Raw genomic sequence first — 18,724 nt, forward strand, 5'->3', positions numbered from 1 at the left:
AAATTGTGTGATGTAATCATGTCAACATGGACCAGAATCTCAAAGGAATGTTTCCAACATCTTGTGGAATCTATGCCATGAAGAATTGAGGCTGTTTTCAGAGCAAAGGGAGGCCCTACCCAGTATTATTATAGGGTTCCTAATAAAGTGATCAGTGAGTGTATGTACTCCAAAAAACAAAGGTTGTAAATATTAGTACCTTATACAGCTATCTCATGGGGGAAAAAAACAACAACTTCAGCACATTGCTTTTGCAAAGGTTCACATTTAGTGGGGTTCTGCCCACATCAGCACCTGGTCATCTGGAACACAAGAACAACAATACAGTACATATATAAAATGTTCTCATGACGTGAGTTGTACAACATCACACCACCAATACGTGCATGTAGTCTAATGATTGGAGGTGCTGCCATCTTCTGGTGGAGAGGACTCATCACGATAATTAGATAAGACTATCCTGTATGAATTCTATGAATATGTCTTTTTAGGGACTTTAACTGAGTGAAACTCATTTCACAGTGTGAGCACTTGTAAGGTTTCTCTCCAGTATGGATTCTCTCATGTGCTTTCAGGGAATGTAACTGAGTTAAACCCTTTCCACAGTATGAGCACTTGAAAGGTTTCTCTCCAGTATGGATTCTCTCATGTGTTTTTAGGCTTTGTGACTTAGTGAAACTCTTTCCACAGAGTGAGCACTTGTAAGGTCTTTCTCCAGTATGGATTCTCTCATGTGATTTTAGGTGTCGTGTCTCAATGAAACCCTTTCCACAGTATGAGCACTTGAAAGGTTTCTCTCCAGTATGGATTCTCTCGTGTGCTTTTAGGTTTTGTGACTCAGTGAAACTCTTTCCACAGTGTGAGCACTTGTAAGGTCTTTCTCCAGTATGATTTCTCTTGTGATTTTTCAGTTTTTGTGACAGAGTGAAACTCTTTTCACAAAGTGAGCACTTGTAAGGTTTCTCTCCAGTATGAATTCTCTCATGTGATTTTAGGTGTTGTGAGGTAATGAAACTCTTTTCACAGTGTGAGCACTTGTAAGGTCTTTCTCCAGTATGGATTCTCTTGTGTGTTTTCAGGTTTTCTGACTGAGTGAAACTCTTTTCACAGTGTGAGCACTTGTAAGGTTTCTCTCCAGTATGGATTCTCACATGTTTTTTCAGGTCGTGTGACCAAGTGAAACTCTTTTCACAGTGTGAGCACTTGTAAGGTTTCTCTCCAGTATGGATTCTCACATGTTTTCTCAGGTTTTCTGACTGAGTGAAACTCTTTTCACAGTGTGAGCACTTGTAAAGTTTTTCTCCAGTATGAATTATTTGATGCTCTTTCAAGTGGCTGGCTGTAATAAAAGTCTTCCCACATTCAAAGCACACATAAGTCCTCATGCCGGTATGTATTTTCTGGTGCTCTTTCAAATAGGATACGTGTGCAAAACTCTGTTCACAAAAAGAACACTTGTAAGGCTTCTCATTTGTGTGCGTTATCAGATGATGTCGTCTTAAGTATTCTGCAGAAGCAAATGTTTTACCACATATATCACATTCAAATGGCCTTTCTCCAGAGTGACAGCTGAGATGTTTCTCAAGATAGGCTGCATCTGTGAAACTCTTTCCACACTGATGGCACGTGTAAGGCTTCTCTCCAGTATGAACTCTCATGTGTATATTAAGATCTTTATTACACGTTAAACTCTTTCCAAACTGAGAGCAGGTTAAAGATGTCTTGGCTGCTCTTCTTTGAGGCTTTTTTGGTGAGAAATTCTTCTTAGTCTTTGAGTCACTCAAAGATTTTTCTCCAGTTGTGAAATCATGTTTCTCCTCCACTTCAATCAGTTCTTGACTTTCCTCTTTCACTTCCATCAGCTCTACAATGAACAAAGTAAATTGACAAAAAATCAATTCAAGAGGGACAAATGTAAAAAGAAATCAAATTGAACCCTAATTTAATTTATAGCAGAACACAACAAAGTTCAAATATTAATTGATGTTTTTTGCTGTGCAAAAATTATATATTGTATTTACTAGGGCTGTCAAATGCTTAATTTTAATTGGATAAATTACATGGTATGCCAATTAATCAAATTAATAATCTATATAAATATTTTCTGAGAAAGACCCATATATATATATATATATATATATATACACACACACCGATCAGCCACAACATTAAAACCACCTGCCTAATATTGTGTAGGTCCCCCTCGTGCTGCCAAAACAGCGCCAACCCGCATCTCAGAATAGCATTCATGTACAGAGTGGTTATGTGAGTTACTGTAGACGCTGTCAGTTCGAACCAGTCTGGCCATTCTCTGTTGACCTCTCTCGTCAACAAGGCATTTCAATCCGCAGAACTGCCGCTCACTGGATGTTTTTTTGTTTTTGGCACCATTCGGAAAAAATTCAAGTTTTGTTCGTGAAATCCCAGAAGATCAGCAGTTACAGAAATATTCAAACCAGCCTGTCTGGCACCAACAATCATTCATGTGATTATCTAATCAGTCAATCGTGTGGCAGCATTGCAGTGCATACAATCCTGGGGATACGGGTCAGGAGCTTCAGTTAATGTTCACATCAACCATCAGATTGGGGAAAAATGTGATCTCAGTGATATGGAGCATGGCATTATTGTTGGTGCCAGATGGGCTGGTTTAGTATTTCTGCAACTGCTGATATATACAGCAAACCATTTTGCAAGTGAAATCAGCAGTCAGTTCAAGACTTATTCTAGGTAAAGAATCACAATTTATGATAGTAGTGTTGCCAGATTTAACTGCTGATTTGAAATATGTCCTTTGATCATAATCTTGAGAAACCTTTTAGGAGATTTCAGTCTTTTCCCATTCAAGTAGATAGGAGCTGCACTGGCATGACTGGAAATAGCCTCCCAAGAGCATTCCAAACATGGCCGACAGTGGACTGACTTTGTCAGCTGGACAGAAGAAAGACTTTGGTTGGCTGCGTTCAAAACCAAATGTAGCTGTCTTGTTAACTCGCTGCCCTATCAGTCAATGACTCAACAGACAGAGTTTGCATATGAATGTACCTTCAGAAACTGGTTTCGGACTGGCTACTGAGGCAGCATAACATCACATCATTGCTAGGATACCAGCAACTGAGTATCGCCATCTGGTGTCCACTAAAGATAACGCCTCTGTTCATTCAGTCCAAACAAACCCCAATGGTCTAATAATCTAGAACAAAATCAAGAGCGTTTTGGCGATAACCAACAGTTCCTGTGCTTCCTGTCCAGACTTATTTTCCTTGGTTTGTTTATCCAGTTGCTTTTTTGTTTGGTTTTGCCCCATCGTGGGTCTTTTGTTTTCCCAACCAAGTCGGCTGTAGTCTGGGCATCCATTGTTTTGTACCCAGCTTTGTGTTTTTTCATTAATAAAAGTCTTTTTGTTTGCACTCTGGCCTGCGCCTGGGTTCATCTGTTCCTGAACGTGACAGGTTTACATTCAATCTAAATTTATTCAACAGAAAGAAGCAGGATGCGGAAACGGGATGAGGTCTGGCAGCCTCATGGCGGGAATGGGGTCAGTCCTACTAGGACTTGGAATAAGGTCAGGCAAGACGAAAGTATAGTCTGACTGTGTGGCAACCGCTAGGCAGAGGTCAGACCGGGCGGTAGCCGCAGATGAAAGGTCAGGCCGAGCAGGGGTCACTTGAGTCTGCACCGGCCAGGTGGCAGCCACAAGTGACAGGACAAGCAGGGCGATGGCCACGAGGGACAGGACAGGCAGGGCAGTGGCCTCTGGACAGGGGTCAGATTGGACATGGGTGGCCGCTGGACAGGGGTCAGACTGGACGTGGGTGGCCATTGGGCAGTGGTAAGACTGGATTGGGCAGCAACTGGGCAGAAGTCAGACTGGACTTTGGCGGTGGCCGCTGAACAGAAGTCAGACTGGAGTCAAAAGAAGTCTGGGGAATGGCCTCCATGGCCGTGAGTGCTGGCAGCGACTAGGGGTCTTTCTCCTCCTCCTCTTCTGGGCGGTAAGAAGCACTGCTGCGGTAATGGCAGGGCGCCTGCTGGCGGTCAGTAGCGGGCTCCTCCGCCTTCAGGCGGTCGGCAGCTGGCTCCTCCGCCTCCTTGCAGTCAGCAGAAGGCTCCACCGCCTCCTGGTGGTCAACAGCGGCTGGTGATTTGGCAGGACGTGGGGTGAGTGTATGCCGTCTCCTCCTCTTCTCACCCAGAGATTGGATACGGAGCTGTTAGAGTTGGGATCTCTCCATCTCCTTGAGGCAACAAACGTGGTCTACCACATCCCAGAAGGGCCAATAAAAAATTCCGCCCAGATCTTCCTAGTTAATCGGCTTGTCAAGGCCGCCGAGGAACAACATCTTGATGTGGGTCTCTGGTAGACACCACTTCTGGGCCACTTCCACTAGTGCCTGAGCATAAATCCAGACTCCCTTCTGAAGGCAGTTCAGGAATCCGGACGTGGAATCAGGGTCGTGGGACACACAGAAAGAAACCAGACTCATTGAAAGTCATACATGTTTGGAACAACATGAGGAAGAGTACATGATGACAAGACTTAACACCTCTCAAATAAGGTTAAAAAAAAAGTCATCCTAATAATTCATAGTTCATCCTACCAAACATATTCAACTAAATATTTTGAGTGATATTGATGTAAAATACTCTTTTTTTTTAAAAGTTCCCTTGAAACGATCTCCAAATTGTTTTGGTCTTGCTGATACAGAATATTTGGAGTTTTTGGAAGGATGTCGTGCTTTGTGTTGTTCACAGTAAAAATAAAAAAGTACATTCTCTATCCTATAGGCATGTCATTTTTGGTTTTTATGTTAAGCATCATGTCTCCAATGATGCGGATTTCATTATGAAATGTTTGTTTTTATTTTATTTCATATTCATAATTGCAAATTTACTAATAGCAAGATTCTTTTTACAGTGTTTGAGGAGATACAAATTTGTATAGATGTAATGTCAAAATCTAGAAACAGAAAAGAAACCAAACCAGTTGCATTGTTCTTCGTTAAACATTTTCAGTTAATGAATCCTAAGTGGTGCCTATATACCCTCAATATGTCTTTATCTTTACATTGCAATAAGGTATATTGATGTCTAATTGATAGTATTGTACCCTTTTTTCTGTCTAGTCCATCTGTCAAACTGTGTCTTATAATTTATTTCTTTACTTTCTATTGTTGTGTATTTGAGACCTGTTTTACGAACAATGTAATTGTGTGTTGTATGTGTTATTCGTTGATAAGCATAAAAAAAAATCTCTGTCTAAAATTAAACTGACAAGTCTACTATTATGTTAATTTTTATATTAGGTATACAGTATATTGTCATGAACTCTGATTCCCAGCAGTCACAGCAGCATCCAAATATGGCTCCGATCCCAATTCCTGGAGTTCTGATCAGCCTCACCTGTACATCATCACTAAAGCTATCACTGCACCCTTTATAAGAGACTCTGTCATGTTCTGTCACCGCGAAGTGTATGCTCAATTCCCTTGTGTTTGACGTTACCAAGCTTGCATAATTCTGCCTGATCCCCTGTTGTAATACCTTTGCCTGTTTTTTGACCACAAGTTTGCATCTAGCCTGTTTACCTCTGTTTGCCAATCGCCTGACCTTCTGCCTGTACTCATTATTGGATTTTGCCTGTCGTCTGAATTGTACTGTTGCCTTACCTACATTACAACTGTATTTGGTATTTCCTGACAGAATACTTTGCCGATTCTCATGGATGCAGCAGGCAACATGGAGTGGAAACAAGCTTTCACTCATCATGGACACTTAATGGAACAACAACAACAATACAAAAAATAACAAAAAAATCTCAATGCCAAGGCTGATCTCATCACACAAGCTATCTCTGCATTACCCTCACCCACACGGACCATCGCCATTAACCCACCAATGCCCATGCCCGACAAATTCTCAAATTACATTTCTCAGTGCAAAGGCTTTTTGTTACAATGCTCCTTGTATTTCTCCAGTCAAGGAGAAATGTCTGAGCCTAACAAGATTGCACATTTTATGAATCTACTCACTGGAAAAGCCTTACTGTGGGCATCTGCCGTATAGGAAAGGGAGGAGAATCTGTTTCCTCGTATCAGCACTTCACTGAACTATTTAAATGTGTGTTTGATCATTCAACTGAGGGCAGAGAAATGGGGGAGAAACTCTTAGACCTCACTCAAGGTAATCGCCGTGTGTCTGATTATGCCTTGGAGTTCAGAACAATCGCCGCTGGAAGTGGTTTTAATGACACTGCGCTTAAGTCCATATTTCATCAAGGTTTAAACCCAGAGATCTTAACAGAGCTGGCATGCAGAGATGAACAACTTTCCCTTGACTCACTCATTGATTTATCCATTCATCTTGATCTTCTGCCGTTAAATCGTCTATGCCTATCGTCAAGAAAACACTGCAACCTCCTAACGAAATTATGGAACCCATGCAAATCAGACATACACGATTAAATGAAGTGGAAAGAGAAAGAAGATGCAGGGAACATTGTTGTTTTTATTGCAGCAAACCAGATCATCTCATTGATAAGTGTGCTCTTCGCGCTTCCTCTGGCAAAACCATGGACAGCATTCCCAATATCTGCTCAAAGCCAGTGAGTCTTTTCCAAGTTATTGTTGACAGAAGTTTTACGATACCTGTTACTCTACGATACTCTGAAAGGTTTTCTGTGTTAACAGCGATGATCGACTCAGGAGCTGTGGATAACTTCATCGATCATGAGACTGTGAAGACAATAAAACATACCTACGGAGTCATTGTTACAACCCAGAAGTATTCAGGCCATTGATGGAGGACCTATTGGAGATGGTGTCATAATTTTTCACACTAAGCCCCTCATGCTTCAGGTCAGGTCTTCATTACGAACACATCTCCTGATTAGTCACTGCCTCTCCGAACCATCCTGTTATTCTGGGTTACCCTTGGTTGGAACTACATAATCCACAGCTCTCTTGGTCAGATCGACAACTCACCCATTGGTCCTCATACTGTCAAGTCCATTGCCTTCAACTATCCAAGTTCACTATTGGAACCATGACCATAGAAAGTCCAGAGGATCACACCACGTTTCAAATTCCCATCGAATATCAAGATCTAGGTGAGGTTTTCTCCAAGACTAAGGCCGCTGGTCTACCTCCACATCGTTCTTATGACTGTGCCATAGAGCTACTTCCTGGAATGACTCCCCCTCATGGTCGAGTTTACCCTCTTGCAGTGTCTGAACAGAGAGCCATGGAAGAATATACAGTTGTGCTCAAAAGTTTGCATACCCTGGCACAAATTGTGAAATTTTGGCATTGATTTTGAAAATATGACTGATCATGCAAAAAAACTGTCTTTTATTTAAGGATAGTGATCATATGAAGCCATTTATTATCACATAGTTGTTTGGCTCCTTTTTAAATCATAATGATAACAGAAATCACCCAAATGGCCCTGATCAAAAGTTTACATACCCTTGAATGTTTGGCCTTGTTACAGACACACAAGGTGACACACACATGTTTAAATTGCAATTAAAGGTTAATTTCCCACACCTGTGGCTTTTTAAATTGCAATTAGTGTCTGTGTATAAATAGTCAATGAGTTTGTTAGCTCTCATGTGGATGCACTGAGCAGGCTAGATACTGAGCCATGGGGAGCAGAAAAGAACTGTCAAAAGACCTGTATAACAAGGTAATGGAACTTTATAAAGATGGAAAAGGATATAAAAAGATATCCATAGCCTTGAAAATGGCAGTCAGTACTGTTCAATCACTTATTAAGAAGTGGAAAATTCGGGGATCTCTTGATACCAAGCCAAGGTCAGGCAGACCAAGAAAGATTTCAGACTTGCGCCCAAACCCAAGTGCCCAGAATCCTGCCTGTAGGTAACCTCTTACCACTGCCTGCACCACAACGTCCTTGGTCTCATATATCCATTGACTTCCTCACAGACCTACCTGAATCTCAGGGAAAAACCACGATCCTAGTTGTTACAGTCCCTTCAACTTATTCCACTCTCTAACCTGCCATCTGCCTTCGAGACAGCGGAGCTCCTCTTCGAGCACATGTTCCATTACTTTGAAATACCTGAGGATATAGTCAGCGATCGAGGTTCACAGTTCACCTCTCATGTCTGGACTAGCTTCATGGAGAAGATGGGGTCATCGTAAGTCTCATGTCTGGATATCATCCTCAAGCTAATGGCCAAGTAGAATGTGCCAACCAAGAGACTGGACAATTTCTCTGTTCCTTTTGTGCCACGAGTCCAGGAGATTGGGCAAAATTCTTACCATGGTCAGACAATGCCCAAAATTCCCTGAGCCACTCAGCCACACAACTCATCCCTTTCCAATGCATCCTAGGATACCAACCTCCCCTACTGCCCTGGAACGATGACCCATCCGACTCTCCTGCAGTGGATCACTGGTTCCAACGCAGCGAACAGGTATGGGAGACCACTCATCAGCGTCTAGAACAAGTCGCCCAAGCAAATAAATCTTTCGCTGACCAGCACAGTAGTCAAACCCCCAGTATCAGCCAGGAGACTGAGTGTGGTTGGCCACTTGTGACCTTCGACAACCCCATGCCTGCAAGAAACTCTGTCCCAGATACATGGGTCCATATAAAATCCTGAAGCAAATCAACGAAGTAACCTACAGACTCGATCTACCTCAACATTCCCGCCTTGCACAATCCTTCCATGTTTCTCGGTTAAAACCAGTTGTTCCTGGTCCACTAGCGACTGACCTCCCACCTGCCAACCTCCCCCCCAGACATTGAAGGCCAACCTGCATACTTAAAGACATCTTAAACTCTCGCCGCAGGGGCAACTGACTTGAATATCTGGTCGATTGGGAGGGATATGGACCAGAGGAACAACCTTGGATACCATCACAAGACATTCTTGACCCCAACCTCCACCGAGAATTCCATGCTAGACACCCTGAATGCCCTGGTCTTTGCCCTAGGGGGAGACCTAGGAAAAATAGTGCTCCCGGAGTGAGCCCTTTGGGTGGGGGCTCTGTCATGAACTGATTCCCAGCAGTCACAGCAGCATCCAAATATGGCCACCCTGGACTCAAATTCCCATACACCACCTCGATCCCAATCACCGGAGTTCTGATCAGCCTCACCTGCACATCATCTCTACAGCTATCACTGCACCCTTTATAAGAGACACTGTCATGTTCTGTCACTGCGAAGTATATGCTCAATTCCCTTGTGTTTGATGTTACCAAGCTTGCATAATGCTGCCTGATCCCCTGTTGTAAAAACGTTTCCTGTTTTTGACCACAAGTTTGCCTCTAACCTGTTTACCTCTGTTTGCCAATCAGCTGACTTTCTGTCTGTACTCATTATTGGATTTTGCCTGTCGTCTGAATTGTACTGTTGCCTTCCCTTCATTAAAACTGCCCTACTGCACTTGCATCCTACTCTCCTGACATATTTTGTATTATACTGATGAATACAAAGGAATAAGCATTCTATCACGTATAAGGTCTTACAATCACGTAAGTGCACAATCAAAAGTATTTTATAGGCAACACATCAGTCTGTCAGTCTGTCCAAATAACCCCAAAATCATAAGGGTGTTATGATTCTCTGTAAAAACCAAATGCCACCCACAGTCGGTGAGCATTGGCACTGTGGTTCACCTCAGGTTTAATGACACATCTGTAGCACAAGGTTTGGCTTAGAAAACAAAGTGTCAAATAGATAAGCACAGTTAAAACCTCCACTAATGCACCTGAATGGCTCTGTAGATGGGACACGCCTGTGTTTCACGTGGGTCAACATGATGAAAGTTATTCCTTCAATAGTGATGTAGACTATAGCTTCCGAATGTTGAATATATGTTGAGTTCAGTTTGAAATGCATTTTATGTTGATGCATGTAGCGTAACTTCACAAGTATTGAGTTAAAATGTTGATTTAGTAATTAGAGAAATTTTATGTTTTTTAGTTAAGGGCCCTAACAAAAATTAACCATGGTTTTACTATAGTAATATTGTAGTAACCATGACTGTAATAACCTTGACTGCTGTCTTATCTGAAATCATGGTTCTGATACAATTATCCATGTTTTTACAACAGTAATACTGTAGTGTCCATATAGTAAACATGATTTTACTATATATTGTAACCATGACAGTAACCATGTTGATTTCATGATTACTATGATTTTACTACAAACACCATGGTTAAACTATGGTTACTGTAGTAATATATGGTGATTTTTTATTGAAGGCAAACCTGTTAAAGTGTTTACAAAATAGAGTATTTTTACTTTGGATTTGGCAATAATATTTTCTTTTCTGAACATAGCAAATACAGAACCGTACCGAAACTGTGACCCTAAAACCGTGATACAAACCGAAACGTGAATTTGAACCATCACACCCCAACCAAATAATAGCCTAAATATTATATCGGCTTACCATTATTAGGGAATGTAGATGTAGACATTACACTCTCTGAGATTAACCTAACATCTTTTGCCAGTGCGTGTGCTATGCTGCCTATGTAATTTTGATACATCAGTAAAGAACATATGGATTTCAATGCGTTCATTTAGGTTAATTTATCATGGGTTGAAAACTCTTCATTATGCGACTATACATTATTTAAGTCTATTCTATTCGTAAGGCTATTGATATACAACCCCAATTCCAAAAAAGTTGGGACAGTATGAAATATGCTAATAAAAACAAAAAGGATTGATTTGTAAATTATATTCACCCTTTGCTATATTGAAAGCACTACAACTACACATTATGTGATGTTTTTCCTTGTGAATTTCATTCTTTTTTGAAAATGTACAGAAATATCAAATGAGATTATTGCAACACTCTCCAAAAAAGTTGGGACAGTCTTGTGTTTACCACTGTGAAACATCACCATTTCTTCTAATAACACTTATTAAGCATTTGGGCACTGAAGACACAAGTTTGTTAAGTTTAGAAAGTGGAATTTTCCCCCAATGTAGGTCTTTAGCTGCACAATTCTATGGGGTCTTCTTTGCCGTCTGGTATGCTTCATAATGCGCCACACATTCTCAATTGGAGACAGGCTAGGACTGCAGGCAGGCCAATCTAGCACCCACACTCTCTGCTTGCACAGCCATGCACTTGAAATCTGGGCAGTATGTGGTTTGAAGTGGTCCTGCTGGAAAATGCAGGGACATACCTGGAAAAGATGGTGCTGCATAGCAGTGTGTGTTGATCCAAAATTTGTACATATCTGTCTGCATTCATGGTGTTCTCACAGATTATCCATGTGAGTTATCCATGCCATGGGCACTGACACACCCCTGGCCCATACAGACACTGGCTTTTGGACACGACGCTAATAACAGCTTGGGTTGCTCTTTCCTCTTTGGCCCAGATAACATGACGGCTTTGTTTTTCAAAACTCTTCGGACCAAAAAACACAGTTCCACTGTTCTACTTTACATCTAAGATGATTATTTCAACTTGTCAAATTGTAATTAGTCTTAAATGACCCCTGTTTCAACATTTTTTGAAAATACTGTAAATTTTCAAAAAACAATGAAATTCACAAGGAAAAACATCATATAATGTGTATTTGTAGTACTTTCAATTTAGCAAAGGGTGAATATTATTTGCAAATCACTCATTTTTGTTTTTAGTAGCATTTTTCATACTGTCCCAACTTTTTCAGAATTGGGGTTGTAGGAACTGTTGTTACCAATTAAGTTTAATTCATAATGTTTGCCCCTTTTACCCGATATAAAATTTTGCACCGGTAATGTCCCTTGCACAGAGTATAACCGGCAGCACCGTATATAGCATGGCAAGCCTTAAACTTCCATTTTTGGCTGAACTTTACCTTTATTGCCACAATTTTAAATAGAACATATTAAACTTACCAGAAATCCAAATCCTGAGTCACTGTTCTTGCTGATTTTTTATGGCTTTGGAAAAATTAAAAGGTTAATTCTAGGTTTCCAGACGTGACATTTACAGAGAGAATGTAAAATTTAACTTCACTTAAAAAGCACTAATTGACAGTTTTTATTAAACTCTTTGTATGTAAAATAATCATAAACCCCTGCACGTAAAGTCCAGATATCAGAAAATATTCAGTCTAGGCAAGGTTTTTTCCAGAGGATCGGGAAATGAACTTGTGCTACAGACCTGACAAAAATGGACATTCGTTTTTGGGAGACTACCCATTTTGTAAAAACTGAAACACGGATTGTGAATTGAAATGCACAATCCATTAAATAATACTAGCCACAGAATGGGCTGGCACTCTTAAGAACATGTCATATTTCATTTTTATTCATTATTGTTTTTACATAAATGGGGGTAAAAAACTATGTTACGGGCATCATGGTTGTGAAAGCAACATTTACATGATGAGGGAAAACCATCCAAACTGGTTTAAAAACCCTCAGACTTTGACCTCCAACTCCAAGAGATCAGTATGGTATCCATCATGGCTGCATGATGGTTTGAAGTAAGAGTGAAATCGGCATTTGTCTTTACACGATTACTAAACCGTTAAAGGCTGCATTTTAAAATATAGTATGCGTGAGCAAGCGGCGCCCTCTAGCGGTGTGTATGGCACAAGCTGAAAAGCACAACAGTATCAGATGATGCTTATTGAATTACAGTTTAAAGCGCTACGTTTTTCAAAATGATCCCTTTCCAAATCTCAGTTATTAATGCAATAAGTCTGAAACATCACAGATTAAAGCAATAAAAGTGATCTATCCAAATCATCATGGTAAAACCTGTTTGATTCTCTACATTAATATTCATATGATTTGATATAAAGAGTCAATAACTCATGTCTGTAAAGCATTATTATGGGTGTTCAAAGCAAAAAAGGGAGACCATTTGTTCATATAAACGTATTTGAAATTAATATCAAGTGATTTAAACTTAACCTCTAAAATGTTATGGACATGACACAGCACTGAAATGCAGTGACCTCATACTGTAAACGTGGCTCTTTTAATAAAAAATGTAAAAAGAACCACTATGACAAATTAGGTGTATATATTTCTTGGACATTTCCTTATCTTTCTGGAAAATGATTAATTTTGTTAATCCAAAGTACAAAAATAAAGAATCTTTTGACTCCTTTTTTAAAATATGAAATACGTCTGGTTTAAATGTTGATTTAGAAATGTAAGGTGGACAAACAATTGCATTTACTAAAAAATTCCATTATAGCATTTACATATATGTATTTGGCAGACACTTTTATCCAAAGCGACTTACAGTGCTGGGAGCAACCTGGAGTTAGGTGTCTTGCTCAAGGACACAATGGTGGTGGTGGCTGTGGGGATAGAACCAGCAACCTTCTGCTTACCAGTTCTGTGCTTTAGCCCACTAAGACACCACCACTCCACATACACCTGCCTAATATGCTGTTGGTCCTCCAAGTGCTGCCAAAACTGCACCAACCCGCCGAGGCATGGACTCTACAAGACCCCTGAAGGTGTCCTGTGGTATCTGGCACCAAGACATTAGCAGCAGATCCTTCAAGTCTTGTAAGTTGCGAGGTGAAGCCGCCATGGATCGGACTTGTTGGTCCAGCACATCCCACAGATGCTCAATCGCATTGAGATCTGGGGAAGTTGGAGGCCAGGGCAACACCTTGAACTCTTCCTCATGTTCCTCAAACCATTACTGAACAATGATTCATGAATGAGCCCCCCACAAGCCTTGCCGTTTCAGAGAGGATCTGACCCAGTCGTCTGGCCATAACAATTTGGGCCTTGTCAAAGTCGCTCAGGTCTTTACTCCTGCCCATTTGTCCGGCATTCAACACGTTGACTACAAGAACTGATTGTTCGCTTACAATCTAATTTACCCAGACATTGACATGTGGCCTTGTTAGGAGATGATCAGCGTTATTCGCTTCACCTGTGAGTGGTCATAATGTTTTGGCTCATCAGTATAATAGGGTCAAATACAGACCTAAATGAACAATTTAAAAGGGGTTTTGTTCATTTGTTTCTTTGCTTAAAACTTTATTTTTCTATTTTATTGTTGACATTTCTTTGGAATTGCAAAAAATTTAAAAGACAAACGAGCACTTCAAAAACGACAAAAAAAACAAAAAAAAAACATGCGACTTTTGATTGATTTAGCCGTCTTTCTTGAAACAGATTCTGACATGATGGTCGATTGTCATAAATATTTAAAATACTACAGGAAGAAACATACCTGAAGAAATAAAATCATCATCTCTCTGATCTTCCTCTGCTGTGATTTCTTCTTTTATCTCCTCCTGCTTCACTTCATTCTTCACTGGTATCTGCAGCATCTGCTGTTTTCCAGCGTTACAGACAGAAGCCAGAGACTCTGTGGAGGTTTGATCATCATCCTCATCCTCATCTTCGTCACTCTGTTGATCCTCTGCTGTGTTTTCTCCTTTCATCTTTATCAGGTTCCTGCAGTCCAGCAGCTTCACTGAACACATCTTCACTGGTATCTGCAGCATCTGCTGTTCTCCAGTGTTACAGACAGAAGTCAGAGAGTCTGTGGAGGTTTGATCACCCTGATTACCATCAGTAGAACAGAGTAAAGTGAGCTGTGAGTCCTGTGTGTCTCTGGATCTCTGTTCAGAGAGTTTGTCCAGCAGTCGCTGTGGTGTGGACTGATCTCTGCCGCTCCACACTGAATCCTGACATTCTGTGGAGGTCCCATCAGTCACACACACTGAAGATTGACAGGAAACATTTTCCAGCTCCTGACAAATACAATCACATCTGTACCGTTCATCATATCACATCATTTGAAAGCTTACAATCTCAACTTTAAGGATGAAATGAATGTTTAACCTGTAACCTGTCCTCTCTCTCCATCAGCTCTGTCTTCAGTGACATCACCTCTTTCTTCAGCTGAGAGATTTCTGTGATGAAATCATCAATATCCAGCATGGACAGATCAGTTCCTACTGATTTCCAGCAGATCACATCCACCTGCTCTCTCATGATGAACATCTGAACACAAAACATCATCATTATAATGGACTGACATTCATCAGGCTCAAAAATATTATCATATGATCATATACAAGAACAACTTTGTTGAAATAACTGTTTCTGAGATGGTATAAATATAATTGTGTGCTTTGTGTTTAGTTTAATTTTAATGACAGCAGAATTATCGTTGGATATTAGCCAATAGCAACCTTTTTCCAACATGTAATCACCTTCACTGAACTCATTTACAATCAGCCGATGGATTCAACAAGCTCATATATCAGAAATTACAACTAAAAACGACTAAAAACACATCTTTTCCATGAGCACAAAAAAATTCTGTTGCACTTTATTCTGTTTTGAATACTATTATGATGCTAGTGATACTTTGTAATACAGCACTTTTCATACCACTGTCTCCTAAGATGATTCACTTATGTTTTCCTCTTTTGTAAGTCGCTTTGGATAAAAGCGTCTGCCAAAAAATAAATGTAAATGTAAATGTGAAATTAAACATGATATTCTGATTTTTTTGCTTGTTTCTCCTGAAACTGAATTGATCAAACTTAAAAATATCAGTTCAATAATTTTCATCTTGCGTTCCCACTTCACAAGCACTAAATATGCTTCTCTTTTGAAACCTGTTTTCATGGAGCGTCACACAAGCATCACAGTCACTCGACCACAAAACTTGTGTGACCCATTTGCTTTCTACTGAGTAATCATTTGAATATCCAATGTAAATATTATATACAACCACTGGCTCCGCTGTCTCTACACCCCCTTATCTACACTCACTACTTCAAGTCTATGTGCCATCCAGAAGCTAAAGATCAGTGGGTGAGCGGCACCTCATTGTGCCATCTCACACGGGCACAAAATCACTTTCCCAGACTTTCACTTCAACTGTTCCTTGATGGTGGAACGACCTGCTAAACCCCACCTGAGCAGCTGATTCTTTAGCCATCTTCAAGAAACATCTAAAGACGCATCTCTTTCATGAGCACTTGACCCAATCCTACTAATGCAAAAACTGTCCTCATTCTTCTTTTTATTATAATTTATATATATACAGGGCTGTTTCTGAGAATATTGGGGCCCCAAGCCAAATCCTACTTTTTTGACCCAGGAAAACCCTGAAATTAGCCTATAAAAGGATATATACAACATATTCTCACCTTCACGTAACTTATTTACAATCAGCCGCTGAATTTAACAAGCTCATATATCAGAAATTAATCATGATATTCTCAGATTTCTATGGAGCCTCTTAGAGGACAGGGCGGGATTTTTTCTTTTCTGAAATTGTTTTACGTTCCGCCCGCGATAAATTTACCATGATTTTACTACAGTAAACATATGTTACCCATGATATTTGAAATGACACCATAGAGTCCGTAATAATACAGGAAAATGAAAACTGTGATAATAAAAATCATAATTTTGTGTTTTTTTACTGGAAATACCATAGCTATGGTTACTGTGGTAATTTAACTATGGTATTTAGAGTAAAATCATAGTAACCACACAATTAACCATGGTTAATCTATAGTAAAAACACACTGTAGACAATAAATCATACTGTAGTAAAAACATGTTTTTTTTGTTTGTTTTTTTGGGTCTGAAACATGGTTTTATTAAAGTAATATTGTAGGCTGTAGTAATCATAGTTTTGGTGAAAACCAAGGTTTTACTATAGTAAATATGACTGAGGTGGGCCATGTTAGTTTTTTAGTGAAAACTATGCTTTGGATACAGTATAATGTATATGTAGTTACCATGGTTCTACTATAGATTAATGAACTACCATGGATAATCTTGTGGTTACTAAAGTTTTACTACAAATACTATGGTTAAACTACAACAGTAACCACAGTTAAACTATGGTAATTGCAATAAAATCATAATAATGACAAAATTATGTTTTTTTTTTTTACACTTAGTTTTCGTTTCCCTGTATTACTGTGGTTTCACTACGGATATCATGGTTAAAATAGGGTTACTGTAGTAAAAACATGGTAAATTTATTACGAGGGAACGAGAATTTTATTTCTTCTGAAACTGAATATTTGAACATGTTCATCACAAAACCACCACAAACGACGATAATAAGCTTCGATTACCATCATTAAAACACCACAGACAGAAAAATACAAACACATTAAAACAAATATAAACTCACAAATGAAGTTAAACATATTGAACACGTGCCGAAAGTGCGCTCAAATTCTTCTTTCATTTGAGTTTTAAGGTAGATTGAAAGTATTACCGCCAGCAACAGGACATCACATAATCCATCCGGATGTTTTCCTATAATATAAAGATTTGCATTCAATCTGCAATGGCCAAACCTAAGTCTGGACAACAATACTTGTTAGAATCTGTTTTCCTGAAATGCATCTACCATGAGTTTTAACATGAGGCTGTGTTGAGAAAAGATGTCTCCCTCTACTGTCTTCTTCCCATTGTTGCTGCCATAGGATCCCAGTACCTGACACTAGTTTACTTCTTAATTCAGTTCTCCCCAATTCCACTCTAATGCCTACTTTCTCTTTATCTGCTGCTTATTTTTATTGATTCCATACATTAAACATACAAACACAACATAAAAACGGAATCAATTATTCACATTAAACCCCCTCCCCCCGAACATCCCCCCACCCAACACAAACACTCACTACTGTGGTCACCAACAACTAGATCATCAAAATAAAAAATAAAAAGACAAGATACACGTTCAAACAACATCAATAAAACACATACCCAACTAAACTATAAATCTCTCTCCACAGCCCCTCCCCGAGAACCCTCCAAAAAAAATCACTTTTTTGACTTATTTATGGTTCAGCCATATGCTTGAGGCAACATTTAAATAAATGTCTGAATTAAACACTCTCGACACTTTTGACTATATCGAGTGCAAATGCGAGATAACGGGGTGTGACTTAACTTCTCCGGTTAGTTTGATAGAAAGGCTTTGCAATGGCAAAATAGGGGCAAGGATTTCCTGTTCAATAGGAAACCAGGAAGGGGCTCTCTCAGGTGGAAACGACCAATGAGCCAAATGTCAGAGACCAAATGCGTAATAATAAAACAAAATCTTGGGTAGGCCTAGCCCACCTTTGTCAATCGGCCTATGTAACTTGTTGAAATGTAATTTGGGATGTTTACCATTCCAAATAAAGGACTTCGCTATGCTATCAAATTGCTTGAAATAAAACAGGGGGACGTCTACAGGGAGAGATTGTAGCAGGTAGTTGAATTTTGGAATACAATTCATTTTAATAACATTAACCTTCCCAATCATAAAATAAATGTAATGAAGCCCACCTACTCACATCACTTGAAAAACGTTTTATTAAAGGGTCGAAATTAACTCTAACTAAATCACACAAATTAGCTGGGAATAAAATGCCCAAATACTTAATGTCCTGTTTGGGCCATTGGAAGGTGCCTGGCTGAAAAGCCGTTACTGGGCAGTGTGCTGTCAGAGCCAAAGCTTCGGATTTAGACCAATTGACTCTGTAACCTGAGAACTTAGAGAAGGAACTAATAATCCTGTGGAGACAAGGCATAGATCTAGTGGGGTCACAGATGAATAATAAAATATCATCTGCGTAAAGCCAAAGATTATGCGCCACACCTCCCGCCATCACCCCTGGAAAATCATCCTCCTTTCTTATCGCGGCTGCTAATGGTTCCAGGGCAAGACAGAACAATAATGGGGAAAGAGGGCAACCCTGCCAGGTGCACCTATCCAGAGTAA

At 39.8% G+C, this 18,724-nt stretch overlaps 2 protein-coding genes across 2 annotated transcripts in view; both read right to left on the minus strand.

Moving 5' to 3' along the window:
* The window catches only part of LOC127420324 (zinc finger protein 501-like), a 68,962-nt gene extending 54,127 nt beyond the window's left edge, over positions 1-14,835 (minus strand). Inside the window, exon 1 of the mRNA XM_051662533.1 lies at positions 14,815-14,835. The gene's annotated coding sequence lies outside the window, so the exon portion shown is untranslated. The remainder of the gene's footprint in view (positions 1-14,814) is intronic.
* The window catches only part of LOC127420308 (zinc finger protein 883-like), a 53,864-nt gene extending 36,394 nt beyond the window's left edge, over positions 1-17,470 (minus strand). Inside the window, exons 1-4 of the mRNA XM_051662501.1 lie at positions 17,363-17,470; positions 17,141-17,268; positions 14,815-14,976; positions 14,198-14,723 (exon numbers count right to left, since the gene is read on the minus strand). Of these exons, the coding sequence (XP_051518461.1) occupies positions 14,198-14,723; positions 14,815-14,976; positions 17,141-17,197 (745 nt within the window). The 5' untranslated portion in view covers positions 17,198-17,268; positions 17,363-17,470. The remainder of the gene's footprint in view (positions 1-14,197; positions 14,724-14,814; positions 14,977-17,140; positions 17,269-17,362) is intronic.
* Positions 17,471-18,724: the final 1,254 nt, after the last annotated feature.

This window comes from Myxocyprinus asiaticus, chromosome 29 (assembly GCF_019703515.2).
Source record: "Myxocyprinus asiaticus isolate MX2 ecotype Aquarium Trade chromosome 29, UBuf_Myxa_2, whole genome shotgun sequence".
Taxonomy (NCBI): Eukaryota; Metazoa; Chordata; class Actinopteri; order Cypriniformes; family Catostomidae; genus Myxocyprinus; species Myxocyprinus asiaticus.